This window comes from Phascolarctos cinereus, unplaced genomic scaffold (genome assembly GCF_003287225.1).
Source record: "Phascolarctos cinereus isolate Bilbo 61053 unplaced genomic scaffold, phaCin_HiC Scaffold_2;HRSCAF=192, whole genome shotgun sequence".
In the NCBI taxonomy this organism is placed as follows: Eukaryota; Metazoa; Chordata; class Mammalia; order Diprotodontia; family Phascolarctidae; genus Phascolarctos; species Phascolarctos cinereus.
The window spans coordinates 94,987,571-95,005,547 of NW_027555625.1; the positions used below are offsets into that span (position 1 = coordinate 94,987,571).

At 34.9% G+C, this 17,977-nt stretch overlaps 1 protein-coding gene across 3 annotated transcripts in view; it reads left to right on the forward strand.

Annotated features, from left to right (window-relative positions):
- Positions 1 to 17,977, forward strand: part of FOXN2 (forkhead box N2) — a 73,150-nt gene that overhangs the window by 26,698 nt on the left and 28,475 nt on the right. For all 3 annotated transcript variants that reach the window (XM_021001274.2, XM_021001275.2, XM_021001277.2), the window contains exons 2-3: positions 2,119 to 2,666; positions 16,094 to 16,218. In XM_021001274.2, the coding sequence (XP_020856933.1) occupies positions 2,133 to 2,666; positions 16,094 to 16,218 (659 nt within the window). In that variant the 5' untranslated portion in view covers positions 2,119 to 2,132. The remainder of the gene's footprint in view (positions 1 to 2,118; positions 2,667 to 16,093; positions 16,219 to 17,977) is intronic.

Here is a 17,977-nt window from a genome sequence, read left to right on the forward strand (position 1 = left end):
TTGAAAATTAAGAATGGTTTGAGTGCATAGTGTGATTGTATTTTAAGCCCACATTTCACTAATATGGGGTGCAGTGGACCATGTATCTGTAAAGAATAAGGAAATGAAAGTCTGTTATCAAAAACATGAATTCCCAATTGCAGCACTTTTTAGAGAACCAAAAGTTTTTAGTTTTATTCTTTTCCATGACTACAGACTGTACTTTAACCAGTCAGATGACTTTGAACAGGTGGCATTTGCCCATTGATCATACCAGATTGCCCAAAAGTGTTCCGTTAATTGGTACAAATCCTGAAAATAACAATCCTTTTAATATATCAACTTTATATGTGAAGGATAGAATGGATAAAAGTGGAGCTAATTGTATTAGCAATAATCATTTAGATTTTGTTGTGAATTTTTTAAAAAAAGACTTAAAAATTACAAATGGGAATTCATACCCAAGCAGTTTTTTTCTCTAAGTAAAACTTTCTGTGATTATGACAGTATGCTTTTAAATAAAATATATTCATTCTCTCCTAGAAGAAGGCTTTTACCTATTAGTGCTTTCTAGTGAATCTGACAAGACAGACATGAATTGAAATATGGGGAATTGGAGTACTAACCGGTTGAAGCTTGCTTGTAGAGTTGGTTCATCTAGGCCAGGTGATTTGACCTCATGCAGAGTGATTAGATGTTCTCTTACTTTCTCCTACGGTATCTTGGTAATCAAATCCCAGATTAGCCATTTTTGTGCTAGTCCACAGATCATTCTTCTTGGCAGAGAAAACAGAAGCAAAAATAAGGGCTAAGCAGCTCTGCCTTCTCCCTGAGATCAGTTATCATAATTCTGTCTCTTCTCTGGTCCTTCTCTTTTCTCCATTTTATTTTAAAAAAAAACACACACACAAACTAATAACCCCTTTTTATCTTTAGCATTCCTCTCATCTCCTAAATGTTTTCTAAAGTCCCTTCCAATTAGAGTGTCTGTTGTCCCTCTTCCCCTGGTACAAAAGTTCCTTTGATGACCAAATCTGGAACTCTACATTTAGAATTTCTTTCTAGCACTATTTTTTCAATCACTTATAAATTACTTTTCCCTCCCACAAATTTTTACTGTCTGAGAAGCATAGAAGTTGCTCAAAGGAAGGAGACATGCTAATGAGCCTGGATTACAATTAACTTTGGGTACTTGTAGACTAGCATTCAAATGCTTACTTGGGCTTGGGAGAAAGTGGGTGAATTATGTGAGTATATATAATGCTTAGCATAATTTGGTTTATTTCCTAGGTGGCCAACAAAGATTATAATTTTGATTATCTTCATATAGATATCCTAGCACTTCACCTGATTTTGCATGAGAAAGTTGCAATTATAGGTAATAGATTATAGTTTTTGAAAATTTGAATTTAAAGAAGAAAACCACATTTGGAAATACAGTGCCTCAGGCTATTAATAAAGACTTTAAAGTAGGCAGTAGTTGTCTAGTAAATACCTGTCCCTTTTTCTTTTTGTTGTAAAGCAAAACAAACAAACAAATAAAAAAACCCAACCTGATAAAATGAGTAGTTTGGATTATTCTAAATAATGATGGATTCAGTGGAGACGTTTTCCTTGGTTTCTCAAGTAGCGTGACTCCCCTCTTCACTCCCCCTCTTCCCCAGGGGTAAAGGTCCATTCAAATACATTGTTTTATATCTTTACTGTGATGATTGAATGAATTATTTGGAATTTGCTTTTAGAAAAGGAGTATCTCAAGTAGGATCTAGGGATCATTCTAAATATTAGTTTCTGTTATTTCTTATTCTTTATGTATTATAAGTGGGATTAAAAACTTGGTTTTATGTCTTTTAATTAATAAAAAACCTTTTTGTATAAAATTTCTTTTTATTACCTATTCATGTGATGGACTACAACAACATTCAATAAATAATCTTTTGATTATAAATATGGGGTATTTTCCATTACCTTATTCTTACTCTAAATTTATTTCATTATATGGGTATTTTAATATAAATATATATACACACGTGTATAAGTATGTGTTGGGATGGGCATTTAAATTATTACTTTGAGATGCACAAACAGGTTAAGAGTCTTAAGGATTACATTGATTTATAATTGTTTTCTTTCTTGCAGAGCCATAGGATTAAATGGGTCCGGTAACTGGAATGACTCCAGATAAGAGAGCTGAAACGCCCGGAGCAGAAAAGGTTGCAGGATTAAGCCAGATTTACAGAATGGGAAGCTTGCCTGAAGCAGTTGATGCTGCCAGGCCAAAAGCTACTTTAGTGGACAGTGAATCAGCAGATGATGAGCTCACAAATTTGAACTGGCTTCATGAAAGTACTAATCTTCTAACAAACTTCAGCCTTGGAAATGAGGGTCTTCCTATTGTTAGTCCAATATATGACATTGAAGGTGATAATGTGCCATCTTTTGTACCATCCTACCAGAACACAGAAAAAAAATCAGGGAATTCAAAACCCCCTTACTCCTTTAGTCTTCTCATTTACATGGCTATTGAACATTCTCCAAATAAATGTTTGCCGGTCAAAGAAATCTATAGTTGGATTCTGGAACGATTTCCATATTTTGCTACAGCACCAACAGGTTGGAAGAATTCTGTTCGACACAACCTTTCTTTGAACAAATGTTTTCAGAAAGTGGAGAGAAGCCATGGCAAGGTGAGATTTTTTGACCACTACTTTTTTTGGGGGGGGGGTGCGGAAATCTATCTAGCATTTTAAATGTAAAAGCAATCAAGAAGGTTAAATATATTCCTTAAATCGAATTATTTGCCACAATCTCATTATTGGCTTTAATTTCAGAGTTTTTAACTATTTTCTTGCTTTAGTACTGGGTGTATCTAATTATAGTAGAAGATCTTTTAAATTTGTCTGGTTTTATGTAGTCACTTTAATGTTTTTAATACTGTATTTGCCTCAGTAGCTTTAATTGTATCATTTTGTTCTTTGTGGAAAAGTTATGGTGGAAGGGTAATATTTTGTTTTCTAGGTGAATGAGCCACAAGAAATGGAATAATTATTTGCCTTCTACAAAGGTTACATAAAGACATTGTACCAGCACTCAAGGAGACAATGCAGACATTGCTTTCTTCTTTTTATATCATGAAAGGAGTCAGCTTTTCACTTTAAATTTCAACCTAGTAAGATCTAATTCTTAAGCCCTGTTAAGTAAGTGTGAATATAAAATAATTTGATTTCTTTTCATCATTACTGTCACTTATAGCCACCATAATCAAGGGACTTGGAATTTGCAAGTTTGCAAATTGGCCAGTTATTTGCTGTCTGTCTTTGTAAAATTTCTGTGCTTCATTCCTAATGTATAAAATGGAGATAAAACTGTCTCCTTGATGCATGATGAAAAGACTGACTAAATGTGTTGTCAGTTAATAAAAGCTCTTAAATATTGGACAATAAAGTGAAATACTGTAGTGATAGTTATAGAATTCTGTTGTAGCAATAGTATTTGTCATATTCATTCATCCTCATCTGTCCAGCATCACTTAATTTGTTAGTGAATGCAGTGAGGTCCAGTTTTCTGGGAGGTAAAAAAAAAAAACCCAACCAAAACTTTGTTGAAAATTTTCCAGAAATATTTTTTAAATCTTCATTGCGTTATTTAAATGAGTGAACATAACTTAATGTTATCTTATTTTGATGACTCAGGTTCATTGATATGAATAGTTATTATTGTAATATACATTAGTTTTTACTTTTTCTGTCAGTTTCTTGAGTTATTGAAGAGTTTAATAAACACTTATTAAGGCCTCCTAGGTATCAAAATCTGGGATATGTTAGGGATACAAAGACAAAATAGTCCATATTAAAATTAAAGAGCTTAAATTTATTTGGAGATGAATAACATGTATGTAAATACAAATAATTTCCAAGGGGAGGGCACAGGTTTACTATGAACAGAGAACTTCAGAGTTCACAGTGAAAAAGAGGAAATAGGGATACAAACTCCCTCACCTACCATCTAGTTACCCTTTCAAAAAAAAAAAAGATTAGACTGTCATGACATGCTTTTTTGATGAAACTAGGTGGGCTTTTAGTGGTCACTGCTTCCCTTTCTGAGAAGTCAAAAAGCCCTAAATCTGGACATTGGAGAGCCCTGGTTTGAATCCCAGCTATCCCCCTTAAGATGTGTGTTACCTTGGACAAGTCATCTGTCTAGCTGCTTTCTTCCTCAGGCACACTAGTATATAATTTGTAGATTCAATTCTCTTTTTTGAAAATAGAGTCAACATTAGTCTTCCATTTTGCAAAGATCCTGGACAGCAGCAATCTTGTCTACTAGTTTTTGCAGTTTTTTAGTATGAGGACAAAAATGGCTGATTATCTCATAAACATTTATATTTTATCTTTCCCAATCCAGAGATCATTATTCTTGACTGAGAAAACAGAAACCACAAATGAGTCTGAGTAGTTCAGTCTTCTTCTTATCAACCCTAAGCGGTTCCCAAACCTTTGATTTTTTTCCTTTCTCCCGACATACCTAAAAAACAAATCACCCACCACCCACCCCCTTTTTGTTCTCTTAGCAATTGTCATCAGCCTGAGTTCATTCTGGGCTTTTGCCCTTTGGATGTTAATCTAATAATCTAATACTCCTTTGAGTAAAGAAAATATTGCTTCTAAATATTCTAAATAAAATATTGTTTTCTAAATATGTCTTTTTAAAATCTGAGTATTTTGATAAGTTCTTTCAGTGTTTGTACTGGTCTCTTTAGACAGCTCCCTTTTTATGCTTTAGGACATAAAATTCAATTCAATAAGTACTTATGACACAGCTACTATTACTTAGTGTTGGGGATACAAAGACAAAAATGAAGTAATCCCTGCTGTCAGTGAGTTTACATTTTACTTTTCACTCTTGTCATGAACACAAAGATGTGGGGCGTCATACAGTACATTACACCTAAGTTACTGGAAAGTGCTGTGTTAAGCTCTGTGAAGGTGAGTGGGGTGATTATAACTCCTTACTTTTGAGATTTGCAGCATAGCATGATACTATACCCACTTCAATTTGGAAATTGCATACTAAACTTACATACTAATGTGTCCTTGCTTCCATTTTTGTTTAATGATACTCAAAAGGATACATGTTCCATAACCAGTTGGTAAAGGTGAGATTTTTGTAAGATAACAAACACTTCCCTATTGGCTTCTGAACAGTTTTTGTTGCGTGAATAAGGTCTTCCTCCTTTGCACACCTGCCCCCCCCCAAAAAAAAAGTCGTGGTCAGGTATTTAAATAGAACGATTCATTCCCCATTCCCTCTTCCTTTATGGATTATTAATTGTCAGAATCATTCTCTTGTTTAAGAGTCCATATCATGTACATTTCACTAAGCTCCCTAAGGGCTTTACATGCTATTGAGATGTAGGTGGTAAACAAATTATCCATGTGTTATTATAGGTAAAGGGTAAGAATTAGTCCCACTTTTTCAGACAAATCCCAGTTCTAGAGTAGCCTACCTAATCTCACTCTATCAATTTTTTTGGATTAAGTTATTCTTTTACTCTCATAAAAACAATCTTATGGTATGCCACGGAGTAAAAGTGGTATCTCCCTATGTAACATTTTAAAGCAAACAAATACACTTTTGAATCAGCCAGGTGAGAACTTTGAAAGATAGATTGGGAGGGAGCAGTATGAAAATTATACTTTAAGTGAATTTTAAGGTACAGTAGATTTTTTTTTTGTGGATAGAGATAATTCATAGTAGAAAAGGCTACTTAAAGTGAATCTACTTCAGATGGGAACCAGCAGTTCACAGTAAATAGTAAGGAAAGGGTGTGATTGGGACATTGTCTTGAAAAATGAAACAAAGTTTAAAAAATAAGTTATTTTATCTTACTTAACAAAATAATCAAAACTGCTAATTCTTACAATGAACACAGAAGCATAGAATGAACAAATTGGAGGTTTAGAGCATTTCTGGTTTTTTGTTTGTTTTGGTTTTTTTTTAGGGGGAAAAAGTGTGATAAGAAATCGAGATAACCTTTATTTCACTTTTTTTTAATTTCACTTTTGACATACAGTCATAGAGATGGTTGTTGCAAAATTGTAGGACTTCATCAATCTTCTTAGGGACTACTATTAATCCTTTTATCATTCCCTTTTGAAGACTCACCAAAAATGAGAGATTAACTGAGGCATGACAGTGAACTAGAATGGGCATATGTTCTGTCCCTAAGGCAAGAGGGATGTTTAAATTGAGACTAGTTTTATTAGTGATTCATTCATTAGTGAATGTTTTTCATATTGTGATTATTTTTGTTTCCCTTTGCAACCTAATAAGAAGGTGGCTAAAGAGTCAGCCTTGGTATCAGAAAGACCTAGGTTCAAGTTCTGATACAGCCTGGCTGTGTGGCTCTTAAGTATACCCCTTACCGCTGGATGCCCCGAGACAACTCTGTTAATAATTTGCAGAACAGTTGCTGATCTTTATTGCTTGAGGGTATTTCTTACTCCAGTGAAATCATGGGTCTGAACCAAAACAAATTGCAACTTCGTCATTAAGGGTACTCTAATTGGGAAGAGACTTGTATTTAAAGTTTTGAATGTACTCTTTTAAAAAGAGAAATTTTAATAAAATCAAATGAATACTTTAATAATAGTATTTGTGTAGAGCTTTAAAGTTTGCAAAGTGCTTTGCATATGAACTCATTTGGTACTTAGAACAGTCCTGTGAGGTAGGTTCTATAAAAAGGAAACTGAGCCTGAGAGAAGTTAAGTAATTTGGCCAGTGTCACAACATAGCTAGTGCTTGAGGAAGAATGAAATCAGGTCTTCCTGACTTCAGTCCATCTCTCTATCTACTACACTACCTAGTTTCATGTCAAATGGGGAGAAAGTTATTTTATGTTTTTTAAAAGCTTTAAAAAAGGTCATATACAAGATACTATATTGAAAGCTTTGAAAGTAAGACTGTTGTGTAGAGTAATGTTTAATGCTGCTTCCTTGTTTCTCTTTTTGTCCATTCTTGTGTTTCCAGGGAATAATGCAGTCAGGAATGTCGTATTCCCTTTAGAAAGAATAATGCTATTATTTTAATATTTGCTAGGTAGATGAAGGGCAAGTTGTGATAGTATGGAGCAATAGTTTGCTTTGAAGTCAGGATAACCTGGGCTCAAGGCCTGCCTCTGACATATAGTGGCTATATAATCCTCAGAAAGTCATTTAGCCTTTTAGCACTCTTTGTATTATTAGTTGCAGAGAGAGTAGTAGTCTACATTGATAGGCTAAATTCTTCACTGAGGGCTACATAAACTGATGAAATATAACAGGTTCTATCTGAAAGAAACAGATTAGCAGGTTAGGTTGGCAGTGGATAGATTGTTTAATCGTGAAATTCTCAAGCAGACGTGGATATTTTTTAATCTTTATAAATTTTGTGGCAGTTGTTTTGCAACAGTTGTATCTCTTAAGTTTAACTCTTTTTTTCTTCAGTCCCTATGCAAAGGTCCAGGGGTGTATGGGGTGTTCAGGAAGGACTGGCTCCTCTGGTGTGAGGGCTTGCTGAGTGCTTTTCAGGGCTGCTCATCCACCTGTGGTGGCCACATGGCACTCAGCTCTCACCTGGGCTGCAAGAAGCTTAGCATATGCAGCAGCCACACCCTGGAAAAACAGATGGGCTAAACCAGGCTAAGGGTAACCAATGGGTCACAAACCTGTCAGTGAGTTAGGGGGATGTCTACCTCAAGCATGTGAAGCCTTACTCTGAAAGTAATGGGCTTTGAAAACAATTTATTCCAACGGCCATGAACAATTGGTCAGAGCTTGGTCAGACATCGAAGATGCCAAGGTCATCCACAGCATCCTAGGCATCTTGACTTTTGTCTTGCCCCACTGGACTTTGATGACTGTGGATGAGAGAGTAAAGTAAGGCTGATGACTCTGTGCAACTGTGCCTCACTGAAATCATGTTCATGCACAAGTCAAAACATCACCCTGCAATGTCATTGGTTCTCTTTGAAAATGAAGTACAAGCAACAACAACAACAACAAGCAAAGGTTCTAAGTAAAAGTTAGAACAAAGGCTTTAGCTCATCTTATTTCACCTAATGGTTGGGAAAGCTCATAGTTCTAGTTTCTGAATGGTATGTTGACTTCATTGCTCATCAAACTTTAATTTGTTCATTGCTTTACAGCTATTTATAACTGTTTGCTGCACTGTCTATTCCCCTGATTGCCAAAATGGGATGATCCAGGTCAAAAGAACAAGAAATTGTGGCATGCTATTAAGTGAAGATAGTGGAACAATAGAAGAGCAGATAATGGACTTGACATCCCTAGTGAATAAACATTGGGAAGTACTCTAATCCTTTCAGACCACCAAGATGTTGTTTACTCTACTGGAGAGAAATCAATGTAATGAATTAATACTTTTCCCAAAGAATTTTACTTAATTGTGTGGAATAGTTAAATATGATCACCTACTGGTAGTTAGAAAAAGACTAGGGGAGTTAATAACATGAGGCAATGTAGAAATACCAAAACATTCCATTAATGCCAAAATTTAGTGAAAAAACTAAATATACAGCTCTTAAGTGTCAAGTGTTTGGTCTGAGGCCAGTCCTCCTGACTTCAGGGCCGGTGCTCTATCCACCACACCACCTAGCTGCCCCAGAAAGGGATCTTTAACTTGGCTTTAGTAGTAAGATAGAAGATTGACTTTTCCTACTACTATCTTGCTTTGTTGTTGTTTTTTTTCCCTTGTTTTTGGTGAGGCAATCAGGGTTACATGACCTGCTACTAAGTGTCAGGTGTCTGAGGTGAGATTTGAACTCAGGTCTTCCTGATCCGGGGCTGGTGCTCTATCCACTGTGCCATCTAACTGCCTCTCTCTAATTTGTTTTTGATGTCACTCTTTTACGTCTAAGTTATGCATTTGGAGCTTATCTTGGTATACAGGATGACATGTGGATCTCTACCTGGTTTTCTGCCAGATTGCTTTTCAGTTTTCTCAGCAGTTTTTGTTATATTAAATTCTTACCCCACTAGTGGGCGATCTTTGAGTTTATCAAACATGTGGCTAATGTGCTCAATTGCTTCTGTGTGTTGTCTTTCTGTTTCTTTGCTAGTATCAAATCATTTTGATGATTATATAAAATAAAGTCTTTATGCAAAGCAATGCAATTAAAATTAGAAAGGAAGCAGGTAAATGGGGAAAAATCTTTGTAACAAATATGTCTGATACAAGTCTCGTTTCCAGGATAAATAGGTTATTGATTCAAAGTTGAAAAAATGAATGTCATTCCCCAATTGATAAATGGTAGAAAGGTTATGAATAGGTTTTCTGAGGAGGAAATCCAGCCTATCCATAGTCATGAAAAAGTGCTCCAGATTACTAATAATGAAGAGAAATACAAATTCAGGAAACTCTGAGGTCACACCTTATTTCCACCAATTGACAGTTTGACAAAAAAAGGAAAGTGATAAAAGTTAGAGGGACTGTGGGAAGAAAGTACATTAATATACTATTGATGAAGCTATGAATTAGTCTAGTTATTTTGGAAAGTAATTTGGAACTGTTCTTCAAAAGTAACTAAACTGCATACTTTTTGACCCATCAATGACACTATCAAGCCTGTACTTCAAGAGATCAAAGAGGAAACCCATATGTGCAAAAATATTTCTAGCGTCTTGTTTGTGGTGGGAAAGAAATGAAAACTAATGGATTGCTATTCATCAATACAGGAATGACTGAACAAATTATGCTAAATTGATAGAATACTATTGTGCTATAAGAAATGATACAAAGAATGGTTTCAGAGAGAAACCTAGAAGACTTACAAGAACTGATGTAAAGTGAAGTGAGCAGAACCAGGAGAACTATATGTATATATACAAAAATATTTGTATATATATGTATGTAGAACTGTATATGTGTACACACACACACACACACACACACACATGCGCGCACACACACACACACACACACACACACACACAACATTGTAAAGACAACTTTGAAAGAAATGACCAACCATGATTCCCAAGATGAAACATGGTGTCCCTACTCCACAGAAAGGTGATAAGTTACAGACTGAGACATTTTTTTGGAAATGGCCAGTATCAGAATTTGTTTTGTCTTTCTTTGCATGTTATAATAGTTTTGTTTTTAGTTTTGTTTGTTTTGTTTTTCCAATGAGGGAAGGTAAGAGAGAGAAAAAGAGATTTTTCTTCATTAAAAATAAATTAAATTTTTCAAAAGGATGGATTGGAATAAGGAGAAACTTGAGATAGGCAGATCAATTAAAAGCTTTTGTGATAGTTCAGGTATGAGGTAATGAGAATTTGAACTAGGGCAGTGGCTGTGTGAATGGAAAAAGGGAGGCATAGAATATGAGGTTTTTTTTGTTGCTTCAGTCATGTTTGACTCTTCATGACACCATTTGGGGTTTTCTTGGCAAAGATATTGGAGTGGTTTTTTTATTTCCTTCTCCAGCTCATTTTACAGATGAGGAAACTGCAGCAAACAGCATTAAGTGCCTTGCCCATAGTCACACAGCTAGTAAGTGTCTGAGGCTGGATTTGAACTCAGGTCTTCCTGACTCTAGGCCTGGAACAGTATCCACTGTGCCACCTAGCTGCCTCCATGAGTTCTTATAAAGGTGGAAATGATAAGATTTGTCAACAGATTGGGTATGTGGGATGAGGTTATAAATCTGGGTGGCTATTAGGAGGATTGTGGTACTACTCACCATATCTGGGAATCACCTTTGTAGAGATGGTCATTGAACTCGTAAGAAATAATACATTCACTAAGTGAGATAGTATAAAGGAAAAAGAGAGGGGGTCCCAAGATAGAGCCTTGGGGGACACTCATCATGAGCATAACATGGAGAACTAATGAAGGAGCCTGAGGAACATATCACTAGGTAGGAGAACCAGGAGAGAGAAGTGTCACAAAAACCTAGAAAGGAGAAAGTATCCAGAAAGAGAAAAATGATGGACAGTATCAAATACAGCATAGGTCAAGGAACATCATAATTGAGTAAAGGGCCATTAGATATGGCAAGAGGTCATTGGTAACTTTGGAGAGAGAGTTTCACTTGCTGGAGGTTTACAGCCAGATTGCAGAGGATTTAGAAGAAAGTGAGGGGATTAAGTGGAGGCATCCAGTGTAGAATGTAGAAAAAAGATATAGAATGATGCTAATGGGAATGGTCATCAAGTGAAGGATTCTTGAGGATTGAGGAGAGTTGGGCCTATTTGTAGATAACAGATAGGGAGAGATTAAGATTAGAGAGAGAACAGGGATGATAGTGAGGGTGAGTATTCTTGGGGAGGTGATGGGATTAAAAGTGAATGCAGAGGGGTTTTTGCTTTGGGTAAGAGAAGGCCTAGGGCTGTTCATCTGAGTGAAATAAGGAGGAGGGGAGAAAGAGCTTTTAGCATACGATCTCAATCTTTTTGGTTAAAGTGTGAGGTAAGATTCTTAGCTGAGAGGGTGGAGGGAGCAGATGCTATGTATGGGAAACAAGGGGAGATGAAGTTTGGAACAGCCACTGTGGAGTGGTATAGCAGATCAGTTAGGGAGAATAGAAGGTTTTTCTTTTAGTGAGGGCCCAGTTGAGATGAATTAACATAAATTTGTAGTGGGCCCACTAGATAGATGATCTCTTATGATTTCATCCTAGCTTTAGGTTCTATGATCTGACAAGAAGGAGGTCTGTTGGTGAAAGAAAAAGATTGGAATATTAGCAAAATAGAAGAACAAATATTTTGTTTTTGTATTGTATGCTTTTTTTTTAAGAGTAAGGGACACCTTAGTGTTTGTAGGGAGAGTGGAATGAGATCCTTAGAGGAAGGAAGAACATATGAGATCGTGTACATAGGAGGAGTATCTTCTGTTGAGACAGAAAAAAAACAGTGAGATCTGGAAATAAGATTGTGAATAGAAACTAGAGTGGAGACAGGAATAGGGATGAGTAGGGACAGAAGTCAAGCTCAAGTAGAGGAAGTAGGGTTGAGGAGGGAGGAGATAAAACTGGACCATCCCTCAACCAAGATCCTTGGCTCCTGTCATGACACTTTCTACCACCTACCCCATTACTATGGAGATAGAAGTAATATCAATATCTGTCCCTTCTAAGAGAGAAAGGATATGTATTCCATCATCAGCTGTCTGGAACCAGTATTGATCACTGCATTTGATCTGAGTTCTGACAGTGTATGTATTTTCTTGGTTCTACTTTATTAACTCTGCATTAGTCTGTACAAGTTTTCTCATGTTTCTCTCATTTCCTTATGTTATTCTTTGTAGTGAAATAATCCATCACATTAATTTGCCACAACTTATTTTTCTGTCAATTGATGGATATATACTATTTCCAGTTTTTTCTACTGCTAAAAGTGCTATTAATATTTTAGTGTATACAGTATAGGGCCTTCTTTGTGTCATTGAATGCATTAGGATAAATGCCTAGTAGTAAGATTGCTGGTTCAAAGGGCATCCACATTTCAGTAACTTTTCTCTAAAGTTAATTTACAGTTTATAACTCTCCCAAAAGGATCATCATCGTCATCATCATTATTATTATTATTATTATTATTATTATTATTATGTTGATATTCCAGTGATGATTATTTGTGTTTTTAATCATCTTTGCCAGTTTGGGTGTAGAAGTGAAACCTCAGAAGTTTTAGTTTGCATTTCTTTTGTCGGATTTTTAGCATTTCCACCCATGCTTGTTGATAGCTCACGTTTCTTTTTGGAAAAAGAAAGTTTGCATATCATTTGGCTGCTTATTTGTTGGGGAATAAACTTTGCCCTTTCAGATTAGTTTTATGTGGAAAAACTATATATTATTCCAAAACTTTAGCAAATTGAGAGAAGATGTGTGCATGTTTCCTGTTCCCAATCACATATCTTCTCCTTCATTTATTTTGACAGCACTTTCTCAAAATCTCTTCATCTACTCGCATCTCAACCTCAGGAATCTATAATATAAAGATAATATTTTAAATGAATGTTAGTAAGTTGTTGGGTGTATTTTAACTACATAATCTAAAACACGACAACAGTAAGTACATAGTCATCTCATGTTACCAATGGCAGAGCTAGGGAAAGGAAATGCTACCATGGAAACATAACCAGAATTACTTGAGACCACACTCAAGAAGCTTAACTGTTCTCTAGCAGTACGTTTTCAATATTGATTTTCCTACTTTTATATTTTAAGAGCTCATTTTATAGTGATCAAAACAACTATAATCTTCCCACTAAACAATGTGGAATGCAATTTTGAATTTGTTTTTTAAGAGTCATAAGAGCTATGCCAAAATAGAACATTATATAGATAATTTTTAAAACTTGGTAATTTATTGGTGATTAAATTATTATGCTTTTTTTCACCTAACAACCATGGTTCTTGTGGATTAGAATTTATCTTAATCTAAAACTGAGCAAGGATCTAGCAAACAATAGTACTAGTTTCTGTAATTTGATACTATTATTTCAGAAGCAACAAATTATTTGTACTTTAATTTAAATTTTATATTCCTGTCATCCACATTTCAGTCACCCAAACACATAATTAGTCCTTACTGGTGAGATTTTTTTTTAAAGTAGTTGGTATTTTTCCTTAAGTACTAAAATATATATTTTTTCAAATTCAATATCTTTTCCCGTATTTTCTACTCTTTTTCCTCCACCCCCTAATAGAGAGACATCCCTAATAATAAAGTAGCAGGGAAGAAAGGAAAATTCCAAAAAACAAAACAACATATCCAAAAACTGATGTTCCATGCAATATCCCACAACCTTCATTCTCCCACTTCTGCAAAGGAGCTAGGTGATGTGTCCTCTCCTACCTTTTTTGAGGCCAAGCTTGGCTATTATAATTCTATATCATTATTTGGATTATTTTGTTGTTTTTCTTTTTTTGTGTGCATTGTCATAGTTGTTATATATATCCAGTCAATCAATAAACATTTGTTAAGCTATGACACTATGTGTCAGGCATGTGCTAAATGTTTCACTATATATGTCTTTCTGTGTTTCATGTTCATGGATCACACATTTATCATGTTTAGCATTTCTTACAGTACAATAATGTTCCTTTTTTAAAAATGCCTTTTTTTTTTTTGCATGAGTTCAACTTTTTTGTCATACTTTGTTAGGTAATAACTGCCTGTTCTTTAATCATTGGATTATACAGACCCAGAGATTTACATCAATTGACTATTAAGGGATAAGAAGGGTGAGAGAAGAGGAGAGGAAGAGGAGAGGTAGGGAAAGGGTAGGGGGAGAGTGCTTCATGTATAACAGTTTGTTTAGCCATTCCTTAAGCAATGCCTGTCTCCTTTGTTTCCAGTTCTTTACTCTCACAAAAAGTGTGACTACAAATATTTTGGTGTGTATGGGATCTTTCTGTCATTGACTCACTTGGGATTTACGAGTAGTGAAATTTCAGAGTCAAAGGGCCTAAATGTTTGAGTCATTTTCTTTGCATAATTCCAGATGGTTGTGCCAATTTACTAATTCACCAACAATCTATTAGTGTTCCTGTGTTGCCACAACCCATTGGATATTGCAATTTTAAGATATTGCCTTTTCATATGTATCACTTTGTTGCAGAGTTAAATCTATTCAGAGTTCTAATGAAACAGTTACTCTAAATTCTGAGATAGTTTTTGCTTTATTTTGGTTATGACAACCTGTAGTATACTGGAGCAATGTGGCACCAGCCAGCACTGTTCTTTGATTGTAGGACAAAATTAATTTATCTACTTGTTGGTCAAAATAAGAATTTTTTTTATTCACTATATGTTAAAGTGGTGTTAGAATTTGAGTGCATCTGGCATGGCTTTGAATACAGGACTGGACAATGTATAGACTGTAATCTTAGAATTAATCTAGCTACTTTGAAGAGATTTATCTGTAGGTTGATTTTGGAGTGATGGATTTTTTTAAACCAAAATATTTTTCTGCCATGGAAAAGAATGGTTGTGATATGCACTGGTGGAGAGAGTGCCCGTGCCAGTAAAATCCCAGATCCCTGAGAAATTGAAGTAATATATTAGATCATTTGAAAATAGAGTATGAAATAGTGTGCTGTTTCAGGTTTAGCCTTCTTATTTTTGATCATAATTGTTTTTTCTGAAAATTATAGCTAGAAAGATTTTTCCAATATGCAAATAAGATAATAGTTTCTCCACCTACTCCCTCCATCCCTAAACAAACCCTTTGGTTAGTGATATTTTTATCTTGATTTTCTAATCTTATTAGTAATATATAATTTAACATTACTTGCCAGGTTTCTTTGTGTAGGTAATGTTGTTATAATGTTCTGACTCAGCAGTGTAAGGATTATAAATTGCTTTAACTCTCCATCTAATTGCTTTCTTACCACCACCACCCCTCCCAGTTTCCTGCTATCTTGTGCTATAAATCCAATTTTATTAATCCTCTTTAAAGGGCATTTATTTTAGCAAAAAAGCTACCTGATTTGATTGCTATAATCTTCAGATATTTTGCAGAGTTTATGCATTTCAGTTAGCAAATGAATAAAACTCGGAATTGAGCCTATTATCTGTCATTTTCTATTAAAGACTATCTTGCCTACTCAGGCTGCTGTAGCCAGCAGTGCTTTCTTCTTGGTTTGACCTCACGATACTTATTGTTGATACTATTTGTTTAGCAGTTAATTGTGTTTTGACATCCTTTGTCAAATGAAGCCAAATATTTCCTGACCCTAAGACTTGGCATACTTATCCATCAAGTGTGCACAAACATTGCCATATGTCATCTGTATTTTTGATACACAATTTCACCTTTAATAGTTTGAGAGGAAGATATAACACTAGCATTGCATAGAAAACATCTTGGAAAATATTGGTATAAATTGTCTTTCCAGATAGGTTTTTTTTTAGCTTCTTAAGGGAGCAGCAGGACATAGTGATGTTACATATTCTCTCCCCCATCCCTATAGTCTTCCTCATTTCCTACCCTCTTCCTTCTCTGTAAGTTCATAAAGACTGGAATAAAAAAATTTAATTCTGGTTATCTATGTATCTAAAAGCTCTTTTTACAAAAAACATTAATTCTGTTGGTTCTTTACTGCTAGGTGAATGGAAAAGGTTCCTTATGGTGTGTTGATCCAGAGTATAAACCCAATCTTATACAAGCACTGAAGAAGCAGCCTTTTTCCTCAGCACTTGCATTTTACACCCCTCCTGCATCACCACAAAAGTAAGGGTTTATTCAGTTACAAATAATTAGTGGTTTAAGTGTTTTGTTTGGGGTTTCTGAAGTGGAGAAATGGCAAATTTTTTATTTAAAGAAGAATTTAGCATGAGAGAGTGATCTGCACTTTGTTTTTGCTTTGGGATTATTTCATTTATGCCTATGAGAAATAAGTAATCATTTTAATTTTTCTTTTAAACACATGTTTCTAAGGCCTAAGGATATGGTAGGAACATACATTTTCAGTTTGTTGGGGGGGAGGGGAGGGAAATAGCTTTTTTTGTGTGTCATTTTAAGTTTGTATATTCAGGTTTGAATTAGTGAAATCTCACAATTTCTGTTTTCAGAGTTCCTTTGCTCCACATTGAATTCACAAAAATAATCACTCAAGTGCTAAAGAAATTTGCCAAATAAAGTAAAATTTTACTGAGCTTTTATTTATCATTAAGATGTTTGTGGTTCTCCTAACCTTTGCCTTTGAGTACAATTTCTTCTATTGACCCCATATATTTGTCATCTTAATGCAGACCTTATTAAACATATTATATTTTTGAAGTAGAATTTGTTTCATTTGTCCAAGAAGCATTCTGTAGCCTTTTTGGATCTGTTGAGCTAGGTGCAATCATTATTGTATTTACATCAAGTAGAAGTCTGTGCCACTGTTGCAATGAACTTGCAAAAGTATGCAACACACTCATAGAACAGAGTTTATTTTTAATGTTTCTAGATTACATTAAAAATTTTGTTCGTTGAGAATTTAAAGCTTCACCTGGGAGTTTAAAAAAAATTTATCCAACCATTGGGAGGGAATATATTTGGACAGATACTATAAAAAGCCAAATTGACATGTCCGCAACTAAACTAGTAAATATTTTTAGCTTTCCATTGAACTATTATTAGGTTGGAAAAATGTGTATCAATAAGATCTAGCTCTAGTTAATACAATTTAAATAAAATCTAGCAGTTTTTACAGTTATCTTTCTTAGAGTAAAGGAAATGATCAGTTAATGATACTTATTAACAAGCCTAAAGAATTGGTAGTACAGTAAATGTCAAAATCGATGATGTTTTAAGTTTATTTAAATAATTTCTCCCCAAAACATGGCTAATTAAGAATTGACAATGTTTCCAGAAACCCACATATAACGCATTTGAAGTACCATGTTTTTTATGTTTCTACTTCAATATTTATTATTTTATTAATGGGGTTTTTTTGTTTTCTTTTGTTTTCTTTTTTTGACTTCCCATATGTTCAGGGTTTTACTGAGCCTACTGGAATTTTAGAATTTTTGCCCTGTCTGAAAAACAAATGACAACAATGTCACAATAAAGGATGCCTATTTTGATATAACCTTCTTCATTTTTTTGTTGATGTATTTGACTGCATCTGGCAATGTAGATAATATTCTGTACCTTCTCTCTTCCCTTTTCTCCTTCCTTCCCTTCCTAGATTAAGGAAGTAGGTTTTGTCTTGTGATCTCTAAGCTTGAGATTGGTCACAGCAATTGATCTAAGTCTGACTGCCTTTTAGAAAGGTTGTTTATTTTAGTCATTGTGTGTGCAGTTCACTTGGTTCTACTTATTTCATTGTACATTAACTTTATCTTGAGTTAAAATTCTCCCCATTTAGAATAATAAGATCTAGAAAAAAGCTTAGAGAGATTTTATAATTTACTCATCTTACGGATGACGAAACTAAGTTCAGAGAGTTGAAGTGACCAGCCTGCAGGCACACAGCCTGGTGTAGTGGTAGACTACTCTTCTG